The sequence below is a fragment of the Gopherus flavomarginatus genome, chromosome 3, assembly GCF_025201925.1.
Source record: "Gopherus flavomarginatus isolate rGopFla2 chromosome 3, rGopFla2.mat.asm, whole genome shotgun sequence".
Lineage (NCBI taxonomy): Eukaryota > Metazoa > Chordata > Testudines > Testudinidae > Gopherus > Gopherus flavomarginatus.
Window position 1 is genome coordinate 177,927,351 of NC_066619.1, and position 27,598 is coordinate 177,954,948.

The window sequence follows — 27,598 nt, forward strand, 5'->3', positions numbered from 1 at the left end:
GAGCTTACCAAGAAGTGGCATAGTGATGCTGCTGGCATAGTGATGGTGGTCACACGGGGTGCAAAAGGAAGGGAACTGTGTGCCAGAGCACATATCTGAAATTAAGCCAGGAGTCTTGAATTCTATAAAGTAGGTCTGGGGTGACCAAAAGTGAAAGAATGGATGACTTGTGAAATGAGTAATAAGAACCAGTTAATTTCCTGCCCAGGTCAGTAGATGAGTTATCTAACAGCTGTTAGACGAGAGCCTATGTGAAATGAGTTGGTGGTTTGCAGTAATTAATTAGGCAGGGGTCCATGTCCCCAAAACCACCTCTTACAGTTGATAACATTCAACCTATCACTCTTCATAAAAAAGAAAAGGATCAAATGGCGCAGAGAGTGAATTGCTCTCTAACCTTCAGAGAGGGTTCCTGAAGAGTACTATTGACACCTATCATGGTGTGGCAGGGCAGGGAATTTTTCATTTTCCGTATCTATCTTCTGGAAATAATATTTCAAGCTCCATGGCTTTCACTCTGACACCTGCTACAAGGATTAAATTTCTTTTAATTTAAGTTTTAAAAACTAGAGGATTGAGCAAGTATTTCTGTCTTTATATAATCTATCAATACAGCTGGATGCTTCAGACACATTTAAAAACGAAAACTAAAGGCCTGAGCGGGGAAGACTCAAGACTTCTAGCATGAGTCATGCTAAAGAAAGATGCCTGGCATGATTTTTGCAGCTCTCTCTATTTCACATAAGTCAGTGCTCTAATTTGTATATTTCAAATAGGGCTGTCAAACGATTTAAAAAAATTGCAGTTAATCGTGAGATTAAAAAAAACAGTTGCGATTAAACGCAGTTTTAACTGCACCACTAAACAATAACGGAATACCAATTTCAATTTATTATAAATATTTTTGTACGTTTTTCTACGTTTTCAAATATATTGATTTCAATTACAACATAGAACACAAAGTGTACATTACTTTATATTATTATTTTTATTACAAATTTGACTGTAAAAAAGAAAATAAATAGTATTTTTCAACTCACCTCATACAAGTACTGTGGTGCAACCTCTTTATCATGAAAGTGCAATTTACACATATAATTTTTTTTTTTACTTAACTGCACTCAAAAATAAAACCATGTAAAATGTTAGTGCCCACAAGTCCACTCAGCCCTTCTTCTTGTTCAGCCACACACTAAGACAAATAAGGTTGTTTACATTTGCAGGGGCTGCCCACTTCTTGTTTAAAATGTCACCTGAAAGTAAGAACAGGTGTTCACATGGCACTGCTATAGCCAGCGCTGCAATGTATTTACGTGCTGGATATGCTAAACATTCGTATGCCCCATCATGCTTTGACTTGTAGGCTCTAAAATAGCAACAACCACCATGAGAATAGTCTGATCATTTTACAGGCACTTCACCAAGCTGCCTATGCACCCTGCTCTTTCTCTCTTCAGTTTCCAACCTGCCTTTGCTGAGGTTAGAGACAACCAGATAACTGTGGAAGCCAACTTAGTTCATTAGTGAATTTTTTAACATTGTTAGTTGATTTTACTTCCCCGCCCCCTTCTTATCCCAACCTGTCATAAACAGATAGTTAAGGGTTAATAGAACAGGAGTATTTCATGTCTCTTTTGCCTGTAAAGGGTTAACAAGTTCAGTGAGCCTGGCTGTCACCTGACCAGAGGACCAATCAGGGGACAGGATACTTTCAAATCTTGAGGGAGGGAAGTTTGTGTGTGTGCTGTTAGTGTTTGGTTGTTGTTCACTCTGGGGGCTCAGAGGGGCCAGACATGCAACCAGGTTTCTCTCCAATCTCTTTGATACAGTCTCTTATATGTCCAGAATAGTGAGTACTAGGTAGATAAGGCGAGTTAGGCTTATGTTTGTTTTCTTTATTTGCAAATGTGTATTTGGCTGGAAGGAGTTCAAATGTGTATTTGGCTGGAAGGAGTTTAATTTGTACTTGTATACTTAGGCTAGGAAGGTATTCCCAGTGTCTATAGCTAAAAGACCCTGTAACATATTCCATCTTAAATTTACAAAAATAATTTTTACTGTTTTTTCTTTTTTTAATTAAAAGCTTTTCTTGTTTAAGAACCTGATTGTTTTTTTATTCTGGTGTGAGATCCCAGGGGACGGGGTCTGGATTCACCAGGGAATTGGTGGGGAGAAAGGAGGGAAGGGGGAGAGAGAGGTTAATTTTCTCTCTGTGTTAGGACTACTTTCTCTCTCAGGGAGAGTCTGGGAGGGGGAGAGATAAGGAGGAGGGAAAGTGAATTTTCCTCTCTGTTTTGAGATTCAAGGAGTTTGAATCACACAGTGATCTTCCAGGGTTACCCAGGAAGGGGAAGCCTGGGAGAGGCAACGGTGAGGGAAAGGGTTTACTTTCCTTGTGTTAAGATCCAGAGGGTCTGGGTCTTGGGGGTCCCCGGGCAAGGTTTTGGGGGGACCAGAGTGTACCAGGCACTGGAATTCCTGGTTGGTGGCAGCGCTACAAGTACTAAGCTGGTGATTGAGCTTAGAGGAATTCATGCTGGTACCCCATCTTTTGGATGCTAAGGTTCAGAGCGGGGAATTATACCATGACACAACTCTTCTAATCTCCATGGATCAGGAGGAAGGAGAGACACCCAAGAACTGAGTGCATTATCCTTCTGAAGGCTAGGTTCACAGGAACAACATAAGCCTAATCAAAGGTTGGTGTGAATCCATCCAACATACTGATTCTCATTTTGTAACACTGACACACTGTCTCTGCTAACCCTAGGAGGTTACTCAGGGAAGATAACATAGCCTACTGAATGTTCTACCTTTTCCAAGACCCCGCTTTAAGGAGGGTCTGGAGACATTTGTGGCAAGGGGATCACTTGTGTTGTGTGATCACTGAGGATGGGGAAAGGGGTAAAGAAGGCCCAGAGCTGATGCACAGATATTGGGGCTTTCCATGGATATCTCTGTGCCTCAGTATCTGCTGGGTTCTACAGCAGAAACATAGCCCATGCCATGGTGGATGCTAGCTGCTCCCCCTCCACTCCAGCACATGGCACATATTCTCATTTGGAGAAAAAATGTGAGGAGATCGTTAGTTTTCCTTCATTTCCCACAGACCCCCAATCCCTGCCAGTAGGTTCTCTCTAGCAAGGGCTAAAGAGTGTCGGAGGGTGCTTTGTAGGTTGCTTACAAAGTCCAGAATGTTAGTTCCTGGAGAAGGCGTAAACCCCTCCCATTGCTGCTTCACCAACTGTAATGGCCCCTTAACCTCGTGACCATACACAAGTTCAAATGGTGAAAACCCTAAACTGGGATGTGGTACAGCCCTGTAGGCAAACAGCAACTACTGCAACACTAGGTCCCAATTATTGGAGAATTCGTTGATGAATTTTCGTATCATGGCCCCCAAAGTTCCATTGAACCTTTCCACCAGGCCATTGGTTTGATGGTGGTATGGGGTGGCAACCAAGTGATTCACCCCATGAGTTTCCCACAGTTTTTCCATGGTCCCTGCCAGGAAATTAGACCCTGCATCTGTAAGGATGTCGGAGGGCCAACCTACCCTGGCAAAGATGTCTGTTAAGGCCAAGCACACAGTGTTAGCCCTGGTGTTGCCTAGAGCTACTGCTTCCGGCCATCGGGTAGCAAAGTCCACTAAAGTCAGTACGTACTGCTTTCCTCTGGGCGTCTTTTTTGGGAAAGGGCCCAGAATATCCACAGCTACTCGCTGAAATGGGACCTCAATTATGGGGAGTGGCTGGAGAGGGGCCTTGACCTGGTCTTGAGGCTTTCCCACTCTTTGGCATACCTCACAAGACCGGACATACTTGGCAACGTCCTTGCCCATCCCCTCCCAGTGGAAGGACTTCCCCAACCGGTCTTTGGTTCTGTTCACCCCAGCATGGCCACTGGGATGATCACGGGCTAAGCTTAAGAGCTTCCCCCGGTACTTAGTTGGAACCACCAACTGTTTTTGCGGCTGCCATTCTTCCCGGTGTCCACCAGAAAGAATTTCCTTGTATAAAAGTCCTTGGTCTATAACAAACCGGGATCGATTAGAAGAGCTGAGAGGCGGTGGGGTGCTCCGTGCCGCCGCCCAAGCTTTCTGAAGGCTGTCATCTGCTTCCTGCTCAGTCTGGAACTGTGCCCTTGAGGCTGGGGTCACCAGTTCTTCCTCAGACTGTGGACTTGGGCTTGGTCCCTCTGGAAGCAATGTAGGTGATGGGGTTGTTTCCGTTGCTGGTGAACCGCTCTCCGCTGGTGCACCTGAGGGTATTTCAGGCTCTGGCTGAGCCTTTTGGGTATGGCTGTCTGTTGCTTCTGCCAGTTGTGGCTCGCTGGCACCCACTGGCGTTGAGTTTGAAGATGGGGTTGCAATCGCTGGTGCTGGTTGCTGTTCCAGTTCCGGGCCTGGGACTGGAGGTGCTGTGGCTGTTTCAGTGGTTGGCATGGAATCTGGATCCACTACCTCTGTCTGGGTCTCTGGTGACACAGACGGGGCCTCTGTGGACGGCTCAGGAACAGGAATGGGTCTGGAAGCTTGCCTGGTTTGGCTACGGGTAACCATTCCCACTCTCTTGGCCCGCCTCACCTGGTTGGCCAAGTCTTCCCCCAGTAGCATGGGGATAGGATAATTGTCATAGACTGCAAAAGTCCACATTCCTGACCAGCCTTTATACTGGACAGGCAGTTGAGCTGTAGGCAAGTCTACAGCTTGTGACATGAAGGGGTAAATTGTAACTCTGGCCTTTGGGTTGATGAATTTGGGGTCTACGAAGGATTGGTGGATAGCTGACACTTTTGTGCCCCCGTGTCTGTCCACGCAGTAACCTTCTTTCCGCCCACTCTCAAATTTTCCCTTCGCTCCAAGGGTATTTGAGAGGCATCAGGGCCTGGGGATCTTTGGTGTGATGGTGGTGTAATGAATTGCACTCGCATGGTGTTCTTTGGACAGTTGGCCTTGATATGTCCCAGTTCATTACACTTAAAGCATCTTCCATCTGATGGGTCACTGGGCCGAGGTGAGTTACTGGAGACTGGTGAGGTGGAAGGGTAGGGTGTCTGTGGCTTTACTTGGGTGTATGTGGGGTCTTTGGCTGTCCTCGGTTGTAAGGTTTATGGTCGGTGTGCCCCCTGGGGTATTCGTTCCCCTTGACAGTAGCTTTCTTGCTTTCTGCCACTTTCATCCATTTGGCTCCAATCTCCCCCGCCTCAGCGAGATCTTTGGGTTTTCCATCTTGTATGTACCGTGTGATGTCTTCAGGAACACCATCCAAGAACTGCTCCATTTGTATGAGGAGGTGCAGTTCTTCCAAGGTTTGAATGTTGTTTCCTGTTATCCAGGCCTCATAGTTTTTTGCAATGTAGTAGGCGTGTTTGGGAAATGACACCTCTGGTTTCCATTTTTGGGTTCTGAAGCGCCGACGGGCATGATCTGGGGTTATCCCCATTCGGTATCTGGCCTTGGTTTGAAAAAGTTTATAGTCATTCATTTGCTGCTTAGGCATTTCAGCTGCCACCTCTGCTAAAGGTCCACTGAGCTGTGACCTTAATTCTACCATGTACTGGTCTTCGGGGATGCTGTACCCAAGACAGGCTCTTTCAAAATTTTCCAAGAAGGCCTCGGTGTCATCACCTGCCTTGTAGGTGGGAAATTTCCTGTGCTGTGGAGCAATAATGGGCGCCGGGTTGTTAGGGTTGGCTGGCACATGCAGCCCAGCTTTTGCCAAGTCCAGTTCATGTTTTCTCTGTTTTTCCTTCTCTTCATTTTCTTTTTGTTGTTTTTCCATTTCTCGGCGGTGGGCCACCTCTTCTTCTTCTTGCTTCCTTCTGTGGGCCAACTCTTCTTCTGCTTGTTTCCTTCGGTGGGCCACCTCTTCTTCTTCTAGTTTTCTTTTGTGTGCTGCCTCTTTGGCTGCCTGTTCTCTTTGGTAGGCTGCCAGTTTGATTTGTTCTTCTCTTTCTTTAATCTCCATCTCTTTTTGTTTTATTTCCAGTTGTCGCCTGTGTTCAGCTTCTTTGATTTGTTCTTCGGCCTCAATTTTTGCCTTAGAAGTCATGATTCCTGTTTTCTTGTGTTGGGGTGCCCTCCGGTGTTTATCTTCTGAACTGCAAGTTCTCTGTTGCCTCCTGAAGTCTGCCTAGCAACAGTGCCTTTAGCTAATTTTCAATGTTAAGTAAACCTGAAAAACCACTTTATTTGCATATATATAGTGCTGGTAATGACTCTCAATGGGAGTGCTATTGTGTGACAAAAGACTCTTAATAGCACCTTAATGGTTTCTTGCTTAAGATGCAAGCCACAAACTGCCAGAGAGAGCAGAAAAAAAAATCTCTCTGGTTCCCTTTTAAAACCAAACTGTTTCTCTCTGCTAAAAAGCCCTTAGCAGAGAAAAGAAAAAAAATAATATTCCTACTGGCTTCTGGATTTTGTCTATCCCACCACTGCACACCATATCATAACCTTAGTCCCAGATTTGGACCTTAGCGTCCAAAATATGGGGGTTAGCATGAAAACCTCCAAGCTTAGTTACCAGCTTGGACCTGGTACTTGCTGCCACCACCCAAAAAATTAGAGTGTTTTGGGGCACTCTGGTCCCCCTGAAAAACCTTCCCTGGGGACCCCAAGACCCAAATCCCTTGAGTCTCACAACCAAGGGAAATAATCCTTTTTCCCTTCCCCCCTCCAGGTGCTCCTGGAGAGATACACAGACACAAGCTCTGTGAATCCAAACAGAGTGACTCCCCCTCTCCATTCCCAGTCCTGGAAACCAAAAGCACTTTCCTATTCCCCCAGAGGGAATGCAAAATCAGGCTAGCAAATCCAACACACAGATCTCCCCGATTTCTTCCTCCCACCAATTCCCTGGTGAGTACAGACTCAATTTCCCTGAAATTTACCAGTAAAGAAAACTTCAACAGGTCTTAAAAGAAAGCTTTATATAAAAAAAAAAAAGGAAAAATACATACAAATGGTCTCTCTGTATTAAGGTGATAAAATACAGGGTCGATTGCTTAAAAGAATATTGAATAAACAGCCTTATTCAAAAAGAATACAAATCAAAGCACTCCAGCACTTATATTCATGCAAATACCAAAGAAAAGAAACCACAGAACTTACTATCTGATCTCTTTGTCCTTACACTTAGAAACAGAAGACTAGAAAGTAGAAACTACTTCTCCAAAGCTCAGAGAAAGCAGGCAGACAGACAAAAGACTCAGACACAAACTTCCCTCCACCCAGAGTTGAAAAAATCCGGTTTTCTGATTGGTCCTCTGGTCAGGTGCTTCAGGTGAAAGAGTCATTAACCCTTAGCTATCTGTTTATGACAGGAGGGTCTGGAGACATTTGTGGCAAGGGGATCACTTGTGTTGTGTGATCACTGAGGATGGGGAAAGGGGTAAAGAAGGCCCAGAGCTGATGCACAGATATTGGGGCTTTCCATGGATATCTCTGTGCCTCAGTATCTGCTGGGTTCTACAGCAGAAACATAGCCCATGCCATGGTGGATGCTAGCTGCTCCCCCTCCACTCCAGCACATGGCACATATTCTCATTTGGAGAAAAAATGTGAGGAGATCGTTAGTTTTCCTTCATTTCCCACAGACCCCCAATCCCTGCCAGTATTCCCTGAACGTGGTGCTAGGTATTACTGTGGTATCTCCAGGTGAATTCTCACTTGCACAAAATCATACAAGAAGTCTATGGCAAAGCAAAGTGCAGAACCCAGATTTTCTAGCTTCAAGTTCCACGTACAACCACTAAATCATGTGTGTTCAGGAGTATGTATACTTCTTAATGGATCATTGCCACGGGGAACGTTGATGAGTTAACTCTCGTGTTTCTGCAAACCTTCATCTAGCAAAGCAAAACCAATAGTGAGATGATCTAACAGAAACAGACCAGTGACTCCACATTTCTTCCTTTTGTTAGGCATCCTATGCTGCCTGGAATTTTATATATATGATGATTTGTCTATTTTTGACTTCCAAAGCTACTGAAAGAAACTGAAGAGAGTGTGCAGTAGCACAGTCTGTAACTTAATACCATTGATTGCTAGGGTTAATGGTGGAAGATCACTTTTAGGTTTTAATCTATTCTTAGGTACCTCTCTGCACTGGCCAGGGAAATCATCTTTGCTTCTTTCTAGCATAAGCTATGTTTAAGCATAGTTTGCTAAATAACATGGTTTTCCTGGGCAGTGCAGACAGGTGCATTCAAATCCAGGAGGGCAGCAAAAGAGAGTTTAGGACTTGCTTTGTAGAGAAAGCATTGTGAGGAATGAATTGTCAGGAGGATAGGTTTTGTGGTTTGAATTGACTAGGTGTAGAAATTTAGGGAAGTTAATTATAAGCTAAAAACAGTTTGAAAATAGTTACAGGTTATACTCATTAAATAACTGGATGAAGGTACAGGTATTTAGTGTTAGTAATATAGATCCGACAAAACGCTAGGTCTGAGTGAAAATATCATCTAGGCTAATTGGCTAGATATAGGCAGGTAGGTAGATAGAGGTGTGTGCGTGAGAGACAGACACACCACTCATCTCCCAATTTTATCTGTTTAGATGTTAGCTTTTTGGGGCAGGGACCTACCTTATAATTGTCTATACCTGTAAAGCATCTAGCACATTTATAAGCACTATAGAAATAAACAATAATGCAGTTGTTGTTTTTAAACTGCAGGACAGCACTGAATGGTTTACACACAGTGTATAGTAAACTTTAATTCCTCAAAAGCTCTCTGAAAACAAATAGCCCTTTCTTTGATCAGAACTTTTGGCAGTCTTAGTTGTTCTTTCATCTCTGCATGCGAGAGGGAGACTGGAACTATAAAAAAAAAATCTCATCAGAACTGGCAAAGCTTCCTTCCACTCCACTTTGTAGTTATCCCTGCTTGCTGCCCTGATGTTAGGAGAATTACATAAAGCAGACCTCCTCAGAGCCAATAACAAGTACTTAAAACGGACACTGTCCAGGCTGCTCGCGCTAAAATTTACCTACTTTTCTCTCTTCTCTGTATTTGTAAAATGCATTTAATTCTCTCTCTGTGTTTTTTCTCAAACAAATGTTTCAATATTCTTTTAAAGACTCGGCACTAACAAGCAAACCCATAGGAACACTATATGCCCATCTAAGGGAGAGGAAGGAATATCAGAAAGGAAACAAGATTCAGTTTCATGCTTTCAGTAAAGAGGCCAGATTGCCCCTCAAGATCTATTTACAGAAGTTACTCCACCGTCCCTTCAGGCACAGCTCTCACTCTTCGGTTTTGGAGAGGCACTAAACCTCTTCATCCACCAAGAATAAATGGTACATTAACTTTTCCACAGCATCTCTCCATAGCTTGTCCAACCAGGACTTCTGTGGAGATGGCTCTGCCTTCATACAGATCCCCTGGGATCTACATATTCTGGGGCCTAGTGCCCCTCTCCTTTCCTCTAGGGGGGAAATTGGACCTTTCCTATGCCAATGGAAAGAAGTGGGGAACTCTTTCTCTGGGCTTTTCCCACAGGAGTGAGCAACACATTTTATTTTTTTTAATGATGAAAATCCCTTGACAATTTCCTTGTAGAGCACCATGACTACTTCCCCTCTAAAACACAGGGGACCTGAATCACTTCGTGCCATGTAAGCTGCAACTAAAGAGAACCTCTAAGCATAAATTGCAAACTCACCAGGGTGCACAGGGTTCAATCTAGAACAGATATATGTAGGGCCATTAATCAGTAGGAAGGGGCTTGATTTTGTATAACAGGCCTGTACAGTCCTCATTTGGGATGACTTGCAGATCTTACACATAGCTTCACTCCTCGTGAGTGATGAGGGAACCCTGTAATCACAGTGTCTGGAGTTCACTTGCCATTACGTGGAATTAGCAGGGAAAGTCACCAAAATTCAATTTGAAGATTAATACATGTAATACTCCTTTAGATTATTAAGTAGAGTTAAAGAGGTGCTACAGCTTTGTAATACTGATTCCTTTTACCAGATAGGTAACAGCTATCTTTGTTTCAAATAAAAGGAAAAAGGACCACTTTGTCTGTGCACAATATACTTACAAATGTTTGACTGCATATTCTGTCTTCGTTACACCTTAGAACTCACTGTGAGAGAAAATAGTTTCCCAGTATGAACAATTATGGTCATAAGGGAAAATATTTGTATCAAATGTTTATTGTGATAAACACAGCGTATGTGTCCTTAATTTAATATTCTACTGGTATATATAAACACAGAGCCCTTGAAGGCTATGATAACACATATAAAATAAGTCGTGGCAGGATGAATGTGATAAATAAGCCCTGAAGTAGTCTAGTCTAATTTAATCAAAGGTACTAATCTTGATTTACATGACATTTTATTACACTTTATTCATTGCTCTTCCCTGAGTGCATAGGCAAGACTGTTACTATCTATGGGAAAATAGCTATACTTGGTATACAGAACACATCACTGCCTACTGTAGATTTTACCAGTGCCAATTTTGCTCAACAAAAGAGCAACGCAAAACTGTTAATAAAGACTCTCTATACTGAACAAATCCTGCAGACAATGCAAAATGTAGGGGCAGTTATACAGTACTTGACAGCATGGAACCATTTTGGTGTCCTAATTATTTTTCAAGCAGTAATGTATGGGGAACAAAGGTGACATGAATAGTCACACAGAGTCTATTCATATGAAATAAATCATCCATGGAGTGAGCTTTCTGATCACATTTGAGCCTGAAATGCAATTTGATAAATAAGTAAGATAATAGAAAGCTCAACAGTTTCTTGCTGAAGTTTCCATGGGGAAGCAGGTGTTCAGTTGATCAGTCAGCCTATAGAAAAGCCTAAACAAGGGAATGAAACGTTATCATCCTCAAGCAGCAGATGTCTGTAAACGCAACTGCCAGATTGGCAAATCTGATTAACTTCATGGAGTTCACATATAAAGCAATGTACAGCAATATAAAATGTAAAATTCCAAACTAGCATGAGAAACAAATGTAATGAAGAAACTACTAATACAATCTAACTGAACAGACATTAGTCAGAATAACAGAGAGTTTAGTAAAGGTGACAAAAACCACAAAGAAAACTACATTCTTGATACAAGCAATAAAGTACAATAACTCAAGCTAGTAAAATGCTTTCACATTTTCATTTCACTTGCCATCTACAGACATCCATAGCCTTCTAGTTATTCTGTATGAATAATTTCTATACTATAAACACATTCCCATGAACTCTGCTTCTTCACTGTACTCTTCATGCAATAATAGTTTAACTAGCTTATTCTATCTTGATATATACTTATAGGATCTACAAACACTAGCAGGAGTCATTACACTTACCAAAGGGGAGCCCAGGTCCCTAAATATATCTATATCTAATCTCATAAAAAATGTTATTAAACTAGTAGAATTTAGTTTTCCACAATGATCAAAATATTTAAATTTAAGAAAGATGGAACTACATTTTCAAAACATTGCACCTGATTCACATTGCATGTACATAATTTGCAACTGAACTCACAATTACATTTCAGCCAAGTAACATTTGGGAATGCAAAACCTATTGTACCCACAAAAAAATGAAAAAGATACGTGCATCGTCCTGGTACCACGGCCATCTATTTAAGAATGTAATAGCATTTGCAACATAGTTAGGGCATACCTTTCATCCACATATGTAGTCTCCTCTTTAACTCACATCTTTTGTTGTCTGAGGCTTGGAGAGAAGTACATGTTGCCTTCCTACTCCTCCAATGTGGTCCAAAGGTAAGTATAATTTAAAATAATTCTAGATGTGTGGTTATTCAAGTCTCAAACTGCATGCTTAGCATATGCTCTTAGAAAATCTCCCCCATTATGTTAAAGAGAAAAAAAACTTCCTTTAGTCTCATGTCCGGAAATATTATGATATTGAAATGGTGGTGGTGTTTTCTTACCAGTCTGTCACACAAGCAGAGTACAGTTGTCATACCTATGATACATTGCAACTATCCCATAAAATCAGAACAATTGGTGCAATAAACAAAACAAGAAAGGAGGGGGAAATGACTCAGTTTACAACTGTATGACACAGTAAAAAACAAAACAAAAAACCCCAAACCACCATCACCAACAAAAAATGTTACATTGCCACACTTACGGCTATCATAGCATATATTGCCCAGAGCACGTCCTGTCTGAAGCAACACTTCCTGGTCTTTGCAGTTTAAGAGCTGCACCAGTGGAGGGATCAACCCGGCATCCACACACGAGTTCCGCATAAATTCTGCAAACAGAGAAATATTTAATTAAAGTCGAGTTATATTGGTTTGATCTTTTCTAGTTAACACAAAAATTCATCTTTGGCAAAAGGCTTTTCTTTCCAGATTACCATTTTATGCAGGCACTGCAGCTGCCTCACTCAGTGAGAATAAATGTATGTCTGGAAGAACAATCCAGTTATCAAAAAAGATTCTAGACAAGATGGTCAAATTCAGAATTCTGGCTACGGTTTTTCCATTGCTCATTGATTTATCAGAAATCAAGAGTGTTTTAATTGACTTTCATGGAAACTAATTTAACATCCTCCAAATAATAACTGAGCATGTTCTGAGAGTAATAAATACAAGGAGAAAAGAACAGAATATTGGCAACATTTGTTCTCCACATTTGCAAATTAAACAAAACGTAAACTCCCTCTATTAAGCAGATTTAAGACTGCAGCATTCCTACTCCAAAATGAACAGCTGTATCTGTTTTACTAGATTATCTAAATTAAATATAAGCAGAAATGGAAGCTAAATTTTCAAGCACCTGAAAAGCGGTTGCTACAAAAGATAAACTCAGGGAACTAACACTGAGTAGCAAGCTGGGTACTGGATATCGCTACAGTAGGTCTAGGAAAGGAGGGGAGGGGATTAGAGAAGTTTAAGAGGCCAAACTTTTCACAGTCCAAATGGCCCCACAATGGGGGGGAAGCCAGATGATCCAACCAGTGACAGATTATCTTACCCCTGTACCCATTCTCCTGCCATGTCCCCTGCTCACAGGAGGCCAGACTATAATCTCACTTACACCAGTGTAAATCAGAAGTAATTCCACTGGAGTAAATGGAATTACACTGATGTCAGTGAGATAAGAATTGGTCCTAGGAATTGGGTTGCATAGGATACACAACCCGTTTGCAGGGCTCCTGCAAATTCAATCCCTTTCCTTATACAACAGGACTACAATGGTTCTGCTTTCAGACAGGAATCCCCGGCTTGACTGGGATCTGGATTTACCTATAAACAACTGAGAAATGTATGCACCAGCTATCCATGTTTACTAATCTTGCAATATCTTTTTTTTCCCTACGAAAATGATATTAGTGCAGATTTAACCTGTTCTTATGTCCTTACAGACTTTGAGTGCCGTGTATAGATAAACAGACTTGTATATGTCAGGTGGAAGATCAATGGCCAGCACAAAAAACTCCTAAAACACAATTTGTTAAAGCTGTAAATAAATGCTATGCTAAGATGACAGTGGTGCTAGGAGTCTAATGTCAGCACAGTGCACTGTCATGTACATGATCCAAGATCACATCCATCAGTCCCTTACAGTTATCTATCTTTTCCTGCTTTTGCTATTTCTCATGCCATTTTTATTCATTTCTCTTTTTTCCTCCTTCAGCCTCCCACTTTCATTTTCATCCTAGTTTTTCTTTATTGGGCCTATTATTTTCTTTCCCCTTCCTCTGCTTCTCCCTTTGGTAGATCTTCCCTCTCTCTTCTTCTCCCTTCTACTATATACCCCCATCCTCTCTCCTCCTCAATGTCCCTCCACCCACATCTGTTTTACCTCCACAAAACCAATCACCATCTCCTCTCCACTGAAGGGCAGGTTTTCTCTTAGTTCCACACATTGTGTTTGGAGGTGAGAGGAATAGTATCTCATTATTCACCTTTTCCTACAGAAGAGGAGTAGATTTTGTTGTCACTCCCCACTCATGTGAGAAGGGAAGACAAGCAGAATTCATGGGCCCCTAGCTGTAGTGAGGAATAGACTTCACTTCAACTGAACAGATGTAGTGAGGAGTGGGGTGGAAGGAGCTGCTGGGCACCAGTGCTGTGAAGCAGGGAGCAGTGCTGCTGGTGTGCAACCCCACTAGAGGATGAAGTAGGTCCCCTGAAGGCCTTGAATCACATTAAAATACCTAACAGCACATGGTTGATGTGTTACATAGTTGACCAGAGACTGAGGCCTCTTACATCGACCTAATCATGTCAGCGTACACGTTACAGTCTTGTCCCCCCGATGTTGGCTGTCTTGTCAATTTCATGGCTTCATGCTGGCTGCCCCTGGCTTCCAGCCAGGCTGCTGCCTAGAGGCTCCCCCTGCACAGAGGCAAGAAGCCCCAGCCGGCTACGCCCCATTCCTGGCTGGGAGTGAGGAGGTGAGAGCCCATGAGGGCAGCTGGGGTCCTGGCAGGGAGCTGAGAGCCCCCATTCCACCCCTCTTCAGTTGGTGGAAGTGCTCCTGGTGAGAATGCACACGGCTGACAGGAGGAGGGTAGTGTGGACACCGGCGGTGGCTGTAAGTTGACCTATGTTTGTAGGTTTGTAGTGTAGACGGTCCCTGAGTATGAAGATCCCAGCAGTTGAAACCAACCAGGCCCCTGAGTATGAAGAACCCAGCAGTTGAAACCAGTAAATCACGCTTTGTTTTTATAGTTACTATCTTCTAGGGAGGTGAGTATGGTTATTGTGCAATGCCCAATTCCACAAACCTTTCTGAGAAAATATTTTCAATAAATTCCATTGTGAGGTAAAGTATAGCAGTTGTGAAATCCATGAGGAGTGCATACATGTGCCCCTTTGAAACACTGATTTTAAGATTGCAGAGGAGGAGCTCTAGTCATTGACCAAGACTCCACTGTGACAAGCGCTGCACAAAAACACAAGATAAAAAGATGGTTTCTACCCCACAGAACTTAGAATCTGATATAAGACAAGAGACCACAGATGGATACAGACAAGTAGATGGAGAAGTACAAGGAAGCAATGAGACAATATTGGTCAGCATGATATGCAGTGCTAGTAGCACACCAGCATCTGAACTGCTGTCAAGTTTTTTGTAGGCATCACAGCAAAGGAGTGTTTTAAGGAGGGATTTGAAGGAGGATAACGAGGTAGCTTTGCAAATGTTTACGGGGACCTTCTCCCCAGTGCAAGGGGTAGAATAAGAGAGGGTATGAAAGTTCTTGATTGCAAAATTAATAAATGGCTGGCATCACAGGCTGCTCAAAGGTGAGCTTTGACTGCTCAGTAGCAAATGAGGGACGATACGGAGGAGGGAGACTGAGTCTGAAGGTCCTTAAAAGCGAAGACAAGCAGCTTATGTTTGATAGTTTGATGTTATGGTCAAAGTGAGGGTCTAAGAGAATAGTTTTTGCAGCAGCATTCTGACTGGATATGAGTGAGGAAAGACTGTGATATGCTGACAGCCTGGATAAGAGTTTTAGCTGTGTGAAAGGACAGTAGAGGCCATATTTTCGAGACATTATACAGAAAGAAACAGCAAGACTTAGACACAGCCTGAATGTGAGGACCTAGAGAGGTACAAATCAGAGATGACACCTGGGTTATGGGCCTGAGTCTGAGGCAGGATAGTGGTGTTGTCCGTAGTGATGGAGAAAGCAAGTGTTAGGCGGGACTTGGCGGGAAAGATTAAAAGCTCTATGTTATCCAAGTTGAGCTTGAGCTCATGGCAAGACATCCACAACAAGATGTCAGATGACAGGCTGAGAATTTAGCTTGGACAAGAGACAGGTCAGGTGCAGAGAGGCCGATCTGTGAGACATCAGCACAGAGCTGGTAGCTGAATTTGTGTTCGCAGATGAGACCACCCAGGGACAAGATGCAGAGGGACAATAGTAGGGGGCCAAGGGCTGAGTCTTGTGGAACCCTCACAGAAAGCTGGAAGGGGGGTTGAGGAGGATCCTCCAAAGGACACAATGAAGGAGCAATTAGAGAGTTAAGGGAGTCCTGTAAACCAAGGGAGGACAAGAGCTCAAGAAATGCATGGCTGATGGCATCAAGGGCAGCTGACAGGTCAAGGAGGGTGAAGACAGAGTTCTGGGCTTTGATAGAAAGAGGTCATTGGAGACTTTGGTGAGAGACGTTTCTGTTGAATGCATGGGATGTAAGCAAACTGGAGAGGGTCTAGGACTGGAGGAGAGGACTCCAGACAGGGTAAATGTAAACTGTGAGTTCAATGAGCTTAAAGAAGAAAGGCAGGAAGGAGGAGATGGAGCTGTAATTGTAGAGGCAAGTGATGTTGAGGATAGATGGGAGAAATAAAGCATGCTTGCATTGTGAGGGAAAAGAGCCAGAGGAGAATGAGAGAGTAAGGAGAAGAGTAAGGGATGGGATGTGAGTGGGATGAGGAAGATCAGGAGATGGGATGGTGTCAGTGGGCTCAATCGAGTATTTACAGGAGAAAAGCAGGTAAGAAACTTGTGTTTGTGACAGAGAAGAAAGAGGAGAGAGTTGTAGGATGGAAGGAGAGAAAGGAAGGAAAATTGAGGGAGGGGGGAACTCATACTGTATTTTGTCAGTTATTACACCACTAAATTTTTCAGTTAACATATTAAAGGCAGAAAAGGTATGAAATAGGATTTGGTGGATTTATCTATATGGTTTGGAACATTTTTATTTTGGAAAATTATTTTGCAATATAGTTAGATTGCTACATGCAGATTTTTTGGAGGCTTAAACTATTTACAGATTAGATAATATTTAGATAATTTTTCAATTCTCTCAAGGTACAAAATAGGATACATATTTGCCCTTTTTTAATGCGGTCTCTGAACCTTCAGATGTCATATTAACTCAAAGCAGCAGAAATTACAGGAATTACTGTTGTGGAGTTTAAAAGGATAGTTTATACAGATTGTGACAAACTGGGGAAATGTTTGTATTATTTTTTGAGTATTATGTATGACTCAGTTTCTTTGTTCAATTTTGTATTGCTGTCCACCTGAATGCATAGTGTTCACTCAAGGGAGGCTGTAAAGGGGTTGTTAGAGAACCCAGGAAAGGGTCATCAGCTGGGGAAAGAAATTACTTACCTGGCTCCAGCCAAGCTAGAATATTCTACTACTCCCAAGGCTAAGCCTAGGATCATTGGGCACCACACAGCTCAAAGACCCTAGAAAAGTGGAGGGTTTTTTTTGTGTGAGCTGAGAGATGCTGACCAGGATGCATCAGTGAAAAGAATGACAGTCAGACAGACACAGAGATAGGAAGCCCAGTGCTTCAGTACAGGTTCTTTCTGCATGCCAGAGAGGTAAGTTAGCCAAGATGAGGAGAAACTTATCAAGGTGTAAGTCCTATGCCTGTGAGTAGGCATTTGTGTGTGGGTGTGTGTTTGTTTTGCTCTACCTGCCTGGTAGGTTTGGGAGATGAGTAAATCATGCTATGTTTTGAAGAGGCTGTATCACTGCAAACACACCTGTCACAGGCTGTAGGCGAAAAAGGGCTTGCAGGTTCCAAATGCAAATAGTCATGGTTTCCTGGTCTAATTGTGAGAGAATTGCAGAATTCAACCCCAGGAGAGATAAAGGCCTAAGGCCTGACACCTGTCGAGGTGCATTCAGTGAGACCCTGAGAAGGGGCAGCAGTAACTGTGATACAGATTGTAACTGGTATATATCTAGATAACAACACCATGCTTAGAATATTAGATCTAACTGACAGCTTTAATAAAATAAATTGGGAAAATCTGATTGTATAGAGCACATTTTTTTCTTAATGGAATTTTAACTGAGCAGAAAATAACTGAAATGTTTGGGATTACATATACCACAGAAAATGTAATAATTTGGTTAAACCTGCTATGGATCCTGACATTAATCAAATACAATAAAGAGTGACTGGGACAGATGACAGCTTCATCTTTCCATATGGAGAAAAGCAAACTCTGAGACAAATTTATTTTATTTCTCTTCCAAAGTATAAACATTAAAAGAATGCTAACCATTACAATGCAACTTGGGCAAAACAAGTAAATCAACAACCTGTCTCCACACAAGAAACCAGTTCATCAAATTGTTAATTCCCCTCTAAGCTCCAGAAAAAGCTGGATCTGAAAGAGCCTATCATCTACTAGAAGTCCTCTTCTAGCCTCACACATCAGATCCAGTCATGGGGAAGCTACTGCCAATCTTTACCTATTCCCCTGGTCCCACCACCATCCATGATCCAACTCAGAGGGTAGAGAATGGACTGTGTTGAGTCAGCTCCCTGCAGCAACTTCCCTTCCAAAGGGAAAATAGAAGAGGGAGATGGACTCACAATCCAGTGTTTTCCCTAAAGAGGAATCTGTGTGAGAACTCTGCAGAAGGAAAATCAGCTGCCAGGACCCCATGCAGGCAGCAAATGAAAAACATTCTTCCCTCCTCTACTCAGCCCCCTCCGAAGGTTGGGATGATTTGCCGTTTATGGCTTCTCACCGGTGAATCTTCTTGGAAGAAAGTTGAGCAATTCAGGGGCTGAGGGAGGTCAATTGCATCTCCTTTTCTATTCCTTCTAGAGAGTCCTGGCAGTGGCTCCTGCCTGCAGATCTCCAGCACTCACTCCACTTCCTCCCAAGCTGAGGGAGTCCACAGGGTTACACAGAGCAAGGTGCCTTGTCCATCCAGATGCATATATTTGTATTTAAACAACAATATAAAATTCTATAATGGCCTGGCAAAATAATGTGCTTGTTCATAGATCTGTCACTTCTTGCATCACCTTGGATACAAAAAAGCATTATAAAAAGTTTCCCATTCATACAGCACAAATCGAACAGCACAAGTTTAAGTGGGGCTGAAAGAATGTGGGGAGGCTTCCTTGGGCCCTCTCCCCAGATCAATGTCACCCATGTTGGAATGTTTAGAGCCCATGAACTATTCTTTTTAAAGAAAAAATAATTTTAGAAGAATTTCTATATCTATATATGTTGTATGGCATCTACCACAAAGATCCCTGATCCTGACTAAAGGCTTTTGGCTGCTACTGTAACACAAATAATTATCTCTATTTTCAGAGTGACTGATCCTACTATTTTGTCACAGGGCCTGACAGGGGTAATAATGTTGTCACTTGTCCCAGCTCTAAAAGGTAATTCAGTTGTCCATTTACCACACTTGTACAATCTATTGTGGTAATTGTGTACTGTGACAAAGTTCCTTCTCTACCTTGGTGGGTCCTGCACTTATTTGGCAGATTTGCTCACATCAGTGATCTTCCCCACAGTCAGGGTCAACTTCACCTGTGTCTGATCAGGAGTTGGGAGGTTTGGGGGGAATCCAGGCCCCCCCCCTCTACTCCAGGTTCCAGCCCAGGGCCCTGTGGTTTGCATCTGTCTATAGTGCCTCCTCTAACAGCTGCATGACAGCTACAACTCCCTGGGCTACTTCCCCATGGCCTCCTCCAAATACCTTTTTTATCCTCACCACAGGACCTTCCTCCTGGTGTCTGATAACGCTTGTACTCCTTAGTCCTCCAGCAGCACACCCTCTCACTCTCAGCTCCTTGTGCCTCTTGCTCCCAGCTCCTCACACACACTTCCTCTCCTCTGGCTCACCCCTCCCTGACTGGAGTGAGCTCCTTTTTAAACCCAGGTGCCCTGATTAGCCTGCCTTGATTGGCTGCAGGTGTTCTAATCAGCCTGTCTGCCTTAACTGGTTCTAGCAGATTCCTGATTACTCTAGTGCAGCCCCTGCTCTGGTCACTCAGGGAACAGAAAACTACTCACCCAGTGATCAGTATATTTGCCCTCTACCAGACTCCTGTACCCCACTGGTTTGGGTCTGTCACAGTACATAAACATTTCTGTACATGCATTCCTGAAAATCTCAAAAAGCCTTAATATCTTTTTTTGCTTAACAAAAATACACAATAGATTTTTAAAAATTACATATAGCACAAAAGTAAAAACTGAAAACTCCTGAAAACAAATGCTGTTCTGATGTATTAGCAAGGGGAAGAATGCACTCTAAACAAATCTAGTGGCAACAAAATATTGCCAAGACAAAAACAGAAAAGGTGAAAGAGAGAAAGATGAAAAATCTCTAATCTACAAAATGAAAACATAAATGAAATAAAACATACTGACAAGTGAGGTGCAAAACTGAAGATGTTCCAGCAGAAAAGTTCTTGTGGAAAACCTCACCATTTTTGGCTACTTCTGCTATGATGTTAGCTACTTTTGCCGTGCAGGAAGACTGTGGAGTCAACAGACTTGCAAACACCTGAAGAATCCCACTTTTTTGGATTTTTTCGCTTGTCTCGGTATCTGAAAAACACATCAAAACAAAAAAATCACTTGCATAATAATTTACAGCCTCTTTTTTAAAAAAGAGGGGAGAGTAAATTTTGAAAATGGTGCCCATAAAATGCAACTTAAATCTAGACCTTGCTTAAAGCTAAGTCTCATGGCAACTACCATGCTATATACAAGGCAGAGATTGATGTTTCAGTATTCATCTAACAGCGTTTATCTAACACAACGTTTCAAAGCACTTAATATCAGTTAATCCTTACAAGGCAACTATATGGTAACTAAAAATGTAGGATTATCCTCATTTTACAAACAGATGGGGAAACTAATGCAGAGAGCGATAAGAAAATCCTGATGAAAGTTTAGGGGACAAAAAGGTCTGTGGTAGTCCAACATGAACAGGCAGGTCTACACTACCGGTTAAGCTGATCTAGCTTACGTCGCTATAGGGTATGAAAAAGACACCCCTGCCCCGAGCAACACAAGTTACAGTGACCCAAGCGCTGTCCACACCAGCACTATTTCGACAGCAGATGCTCTCCCACTGACATAGCTTCCGACTCCTGCAGAGATGGAGTAATTATGCCGACGGGAGAGTGCTCTCCTATTGTCACAGAGCGTCTTCACCAGCCACGCTACAGCTGCATCAGTGCAGCTGTGCTGATGTAGGACGTCTATTATAGACTGCTCTATGTAACAGTAAACAGGTGGTACATGGAGCTAAGCAATCATGAGGCAGGTCCACTTAGTACAGAAATAGAGGTGGAGGAGATGCATTCCTCTTGGGCCAGCAGCCTGAGAGTGTGGGAAAAGAAGACAGAGAGTTATGCAGTCTTTGGTTTCCCACTCTCCATATACACTGGTGTGCTGGGAATTACTTTTCTGGGAATTACTGTGCTAGGGCAGCAGTAACAGCTCTTCAGTTCCAGTGGCAAGGACAGAAGAAATGAAACTGGTTTCTCTATTCTGAGGCCTTGGCTACACTCACACTTTACAGCGCTGCAACTGGAGTGTGAAAAAACACCACCCTGAGCGCTGCAAGATACAGCGCTGTAAAGCGTCAGTGTAATCAGGGCAGCAGCGGTGGGAGCGCGGCTCCCAGTGCTGCACGCTACACCCGTAAGGGATGTGGTTTACATGCAGCGCTGGGAGAGCTCTCTCCCAGCGCTGCCGCTCTGACTACACTCACACTTCAAAGCGCTGCCGCGGCAGCGCTCCCGCAGCGCTGCCGGGGCAGCGCTTTGAAATTCCAAATGTAGCCATACCCTGAGTTGGGGATAAAGTGTTTCAAGGGGGACTCTCTACCCCTTCCTTCCAGTTGCTGAGGGACATCTGTATACTGACAAGGCCCACCCTCCATCCTTGGATTATAACCCATTTATAGAATTGAAAAACAACGGTAATTCTCATAGAGATTAAAGCAAGAGGTACTACATAATAAGTGTTTTTTTTCTACTGTCAAATGTTTTTACGTTTCAGATTAACATAAGTGCAATATACATATGATTAGATGGCAACTGTTATTTTGTCATTTATAAATGCAATGGGACTTCTGTTGTATTTGATCATTCAGGCTAAAAGTTCTGCATTCTGTAAGAACGTCAGATCAGATACAGTAATTGATGTTCTTGTGCTAAACAGAACAAATCCATCTGAACTCAGTCTGCTGTTTTAAATCTCTCCCTCTCTCATGGGTGTCTTGCAAATACTACAAGATATGCAACCACAGCTGCCAGCTTCTAACTTGCCCCCAAGGTTGCTCAACCCCTGCTCAACCTCAGCCCCTACTCCACCCCTTCCTCCAAGCCCCCACCTCCACCCCGCCTCTTCCCAGCCAGTTCCACCCCTCCCCCCCTCCTCCCAGCGCCTCCTGCGCACTGCAAAACAGCTGATCCGTGGTGGGCAGGAGGCACTGGGAGGGAGGGGGAGGAGTTGATCAGCGGGGCTGCCAGTGGGTGGGAGGCACTGGGGGAAGCTTGGCTGCTCGTAGGTGCTAAGCACCCACTCATTTTTTTCCCCTGGGTGCTCGAGTGCTGGAACACTCATGGAGTTGGCGCCTATGTATGCAACATTCTCATATTGCTTTAAAATAGACCCCGAACTTGTCAGTAACGGGGGAAACTGGAAGTTGGATATGAGGTATAAACACTCTCGTTACTAAGGACACATCTACGCTGTAATTGAAGGTGTGACTACAGCACATGTAGACATACCCAAGCTAGCTTTAATCTAACTAGCATGACTAAAATTAGCAGTGAAGCTGTGGCATCACAAGTGGCTACCTGAGTAAATAGCAGGGCACCAGGTAGGCTTGCACAGTCCGTGCTGAAACCTGTGGTGCCACATCTTCACTGCTATTGGTACTTGAGCCAACTAAATTAAAGCTAGCTCAGGTATGCCTACACAGGCTGCAATCACACACCCTGAATGTAGTGTAAACATAATTTGAGTATAGGACACTTAGGTGAGGAGAGAATTCACTAAACTAAACACTATCAGCTGCAATTATCCCACCCACCCATCACCCTCCACAGCAGCTGCTGCAATAAAGCCATGGAAGAGATCCTAAATAAGTGAGGCAGGATAGCAATAATAACAACTGTACTTTGCTTTTATACAGCGCCTTCCAAATCAGGATCTCAGACTGATGGGTGGTATTATCCTTAGATAGGGAAAATGAGGGCCAGGAATCTTAAGTAAAGCTGGTCAGAAAACAAGTCAAATTTTTAATGAAAACTTTGGGCTTCCCCACCTCAACAGACCATAAATTGGTAACCTCTAGGTTGCAGAATGTGGCTGGGAAAGAAAATCCTTGGGTTTGAATTTTGTCTCTGTCACTGACATGCTATGTATGATCTTGGAGAATGTGAGGCAAAGAGTAACTTCTCATCTATAAAATGATGATAACATCTGATTATTACTGAACAGGGATTAATTAACTAATATTTACACAGCACTTTCAACTGCAACACATGACATAAGTGCTAATTATTATTAATCTATTTACAGGCTTACACGTTAGTTGTGAGTTTTCAGATATGCTGAGGAACCTTATGTCATCACAAGAGAATTTTAATGATCCATTTGGAAGATGTTACAAACAGGCCAATTCTGCACACACTTTGCAGGTAAGTTCTCGAATGGATGCACGGATGAAAGAGATAATTTACACACACACACACATTGCACGTCAATGATAAAAGGAGTTCCAGATAGTAGTTTCATTTGTATCCATGGGATAACAGACCTCCTTGATTTCAGCTGCTAAAGTACAGTAAAACATATCTGGAAATGTGAAGTTCTACTGATCTGTACAATGTGAGTCACAATTAGTAGGCAGGAGGCATTAATGTGGTTTCACCTAACACATTGTTGAGATATACAGTATCCAGTCTTATTTTTATGGCCTTCCATTTGATGGACTCGTTACTGTGCAATGCATAAATTAGATAAATAGAATAAAATACGTCCTGCGACCTGCAAGAAGTGGTGGAAATAAAATTAAATGGTGCTCCAGGCAAGTTGTGTGCAGCAAATACGCTCTGATTTATTTGACTGAGATAAGCAAGTGAGTGCCAATAAAAATACACTCCTCAGCTTACTAGACTTCTGCTGGAAATCTGAATATCAGCTGCAGAGAATGCAAACACATAGCACATTGGTCCTTCTCTTGCTATGGAGCATTATTGCGGCCACCACTGCATCTCCTCCCCCTTTCAAAAACAAAAAACACCAAACATGCCTTCATCCCCCCCCACGCCCTGACACGCACTGGCTCCCATGACCCAGGTAGAGTACTGACACTAGGATTTCTCAAGCACAAAGGCAACAGTAGGGGCTAGTTATCATGCCCAGCAGCACTTCTAAGTTACCAGGGGGCATGGTCATGCCTATCATTCCACCCCAACTTGCTAGTACGTGACAGCAAGCGCTGTGGGAAATGCATGCTCTACTTTCACCACTAAGTGGAAGAAAGGCTATACAACAAACACACGACTTACAGCACTCCCTGTGGCACTCAGCCTACAGCTGCCCTGTGTATATAGAAAGCCACAGAGCATCTCCACTCATCCACTGCAGCTCTGAGCAGACCCCACCCTCAGTGCTCCTCATAATTTAGCCCATTTGAAGACAAGCAGAGTTCACTATATTGGGACAGTATACTTTAAGCAGAAAACATACTGATCTAGAAAAAAGGCAGACATGTTTATTGTGCACCCTCTGTATAAGGAGTCTCCAAATGGTAGGTACTACTCAAATGCACATCACTACAGCATCACGCACATACCTCTAGAGTAGAGTCCTTTTTGCACCTTCATAATAAGCTCAGTTTTTCAGAGGTTTAGAGTTCATCAGGTTCACGTTCTAATATAAACATTTAGGGGAAACTATCAATGGACTGTGGCATGGGACTAATTTTTAAATTGCTGTCTTAAAACATTTGGAATTGGATAGATACTTTAGCTGTTAAAAAAAATAACAATTTTTGGTAGGGCTTTGAAATACTATCGGAGATAGTCTGACCTCACGTAAAAAGGTGGTTTATTTATAACCCTGAAAATGGCTGGTTATTTCTAGTACTCCTACTCCAGATTTTACTACTCCTTTTGTTATTAAGAAAGAAAGATTTAGCCACATGCAAGTTACAACATGGTCCTGGCAGAGAGAAGCCAGGAGGTGCCAATGGAGAAGGTCTTGGATCAGCCCTTACTTGTCTGCTGGGCAAGCTACCCCACCTCAGAAGAGGCAGCAGCTGGTGGGGGAATGGGCTGTAAATGGCTGTGGGAGAAAGAATCATAGAATAGTAGACTTTAAGGTCAGAAGGGACCACTATGATCATCTAATCTGACCTCCTGCACAATGCAGGCCACAGAATCTCACCTACCCACTCCTGTATCAAACCTGTGTCTGAGCCATTGATGTCCTCAAATCATGGCTTAAAGACTTTAAGGTGCAACGAATCTTCCACCAAGTGACCCGGGCCCCATGCTGCAGAGGAAGGTGAAAAGCCCCTAGGGCTTCTGCCAATCTTCCCTGGAGGAAAATTCCTTCCCGATCCCAAATATGGTGATCAGCTAAACCCTGAGCATGTGGGCAAGACTCACCAGCCAGACACTCAGGAAAGAATTCTCTTTAGTAACTCAGATCCCACCTCATCTAACATCTCATCATTAGCCACTGTGCATATTTACTGCTAGTAGTCAAAGACGAATTAATTGCCAAAATTAGGCTATCCCATTATACCATCTCCTCCATAAACTTATCAAGCTTAGTCTTGAAGCCAGATATGTCTTTTGCCCCCACTACTCCCCTTGGAAGGCTGTTCCAGAACACTCCTCTAATGGTTAGAAACCTTCATCTAATTTCAAGTCTAAACTTCCTGATGGCCAGTTTATATCCATTTGTTCTTGTGTCCACATTGGTACTGAGCTTAAATAATTCCTCTCACTCCCTGGTATTTATTCCTCTGATATATTTATAGAGAGCAATCATATCTCCCCTCAGCCTTCTTTTGGTTAGGCTAAACAAGCCAAGCTCTTTGAGTCTCCTTTCATATGACAGGTTTTCTATTCCTTGGATTATCCTAGTAGCCCTTCTCTGAACCTGTTCCAGTTTGAATTCATCCTTCTTAAACATGGGAGACCAGAACGGCACACAGTATTCCAGATGAGGCCTCAACAGTGCCTTGTATAATGGTACTCACACCTCCTTATTTCCACTGGAAATACCTCGCCTGGTGCATCCAAAGACTGCATTAGCTTTTTCACAGCCATATCACATTGGCGGTTCATAGTCATCCTGTGATCAACCAATACTACGAGGTCCTTCTCCTCCTCTGTTACTTCCAACTGATTTCTCTCCAGCTTATAACAATAGTTCTTGTTATTAATCCCTGAATGCATGACCTTGCACTTTTCACTATTAAATTTCATCCTATTACTATTACTCCAGTTTACATCCAGATCTTCCTGTATGATATCCAGGTCCTTCTCTGTATTGGCAATACCTCCCAGCTTTGTGTCATCCGCAAAGTTTATTAGTACATTCCCACTTTTTGTGCCAAGGTCAGTAATAAAAAGATTAAATAAGATTGGTCCCAAAAACCGATCCCTGAGGAACTCCACTAGTAACCTGTTGTAGTCTCCCCTTTAACCAGTTCCTTATCCATCTTTCAATTTTCATATTGACCCCCATCTTTTCCAATTTAGCTAATAATTCCCCATGTGGAACTGTATCAAATGCCTTACTGAAATCAAGGTAAATTAGATCCACTGCACTTCCTTAGTCTAAAAAATCTGTTAGCTTCTCAAAGAAGGAAATCAGGTTGGTTTGGCACAATCTACCTTTTGTAAAACTATATTGTATTTCGTCCCAATTACCATCGCCCTCAATGTCCCTGACTACTTTTTCCTTCAGAAATTTTCCCAAGACCTTCCATACTACAAATGTCAAACTGACAGGCCTGTAGTTGCCCAGATCACTTTTTTTCCCCTTTCTTAAAGATAGGAACTATGTTAGCAATTCTCCAGTCGTACGGTACAACCCCTGAGTTTACAGATTCATTAAAAATTCTTGCTAATGGTCTTGTAATTTCAGTGCCAGTTCCTTTAATATTCTTGGATGAAGATTATCTGGGCCCCCTGATTTAGTCCCATTAAGCTGTTCGAGTTTGGCTTCTACCTCAGATGTGGTAATATCTACCTCCATATCCTCATTCCTACTTGTCATCCTACCATTATCTCTAAGCTCCTCAGTAGCCTCATTAAAGACTGAGGCAAAGTATTTGTTTAGATGTTGGGCCATGCCTAGATTATCCTTAACCTCCATTCCATCCTCAGCGTTTAGCTGTCCCACTTATTCTTTGTTTTCTTCTAATTTATATGGCTATAGAACCATTTATAATTGATTTTAATTCCCTTTGCAAGGTCCAACGCTACAAGGGCTTTTTTGAGGGGTGGCTTTAGATTGGGGTGGGCAAACTTTTTGGCCCAAGGGCCACATCTGGGAATGAAAATTTTATGGCAGGCCATGAATGCTTATAGTTCCTGGCCAATGGCAGTTGGAGGGGTGGCGCTTGGCGAAGGGGCAGCGTGCAGAGCCCCCTGGATTTCCCTCCACATAGGAGCCGAAGGGGGGACATGTCGCTGCTTCCGGGAGCCATGCAGAGCCACGGCACGTGCGGCGCAGGGCAAGCCCCGGACCCTGCTCCCCATTGAGAGCTCGAGGGCCAGATTAAAATGTCTGGAGGGCTGGATGAGGCCCCCGGGCTATAGTCTGCCCACTCCTGCTTTAGATGCAAGTGTTGGACAGGAGG

The 27,598-nt window shown here is 43.0% G+C and overlaps 1 protein-coding gene across 5 annotated transcripts in view; it reads right to left on the minus strand.

The window, feature by feature from the left end:
* Window positions 1-27,598, minus strand: part of RAP1GDS1 (Rap1 GTPase-GDP dissociation stimulator 1) — a 176,978-nt gene that overhangs the window by 47,147 nt on the left and 102,233 nt on the right. For 3 of the 5 annotated variants that reach the window (XM_050944425.1, XM_050944426.1, XM_050944424.1), the window contains exons 3-4: window positions 20,176-20,298; window positions 12,134-12,259 (exon numbers count right to left, since the gene is read on the minus strand). In XM_050944425.1, coding sequence (XP_050800382.1) covers window positions 12,134-12,259; window positions 20,176-20,298 — 249 coding nt within the window. Of the gene's footprint in view, window positions 1-12,133; window positions 12,260-20,114; window positions 20,299-27,598 lie in introns of those variants that run through there. The other 2 variants (XM_050944427.1, XM_050944428.1) reach the window with 2 other exon arrangements.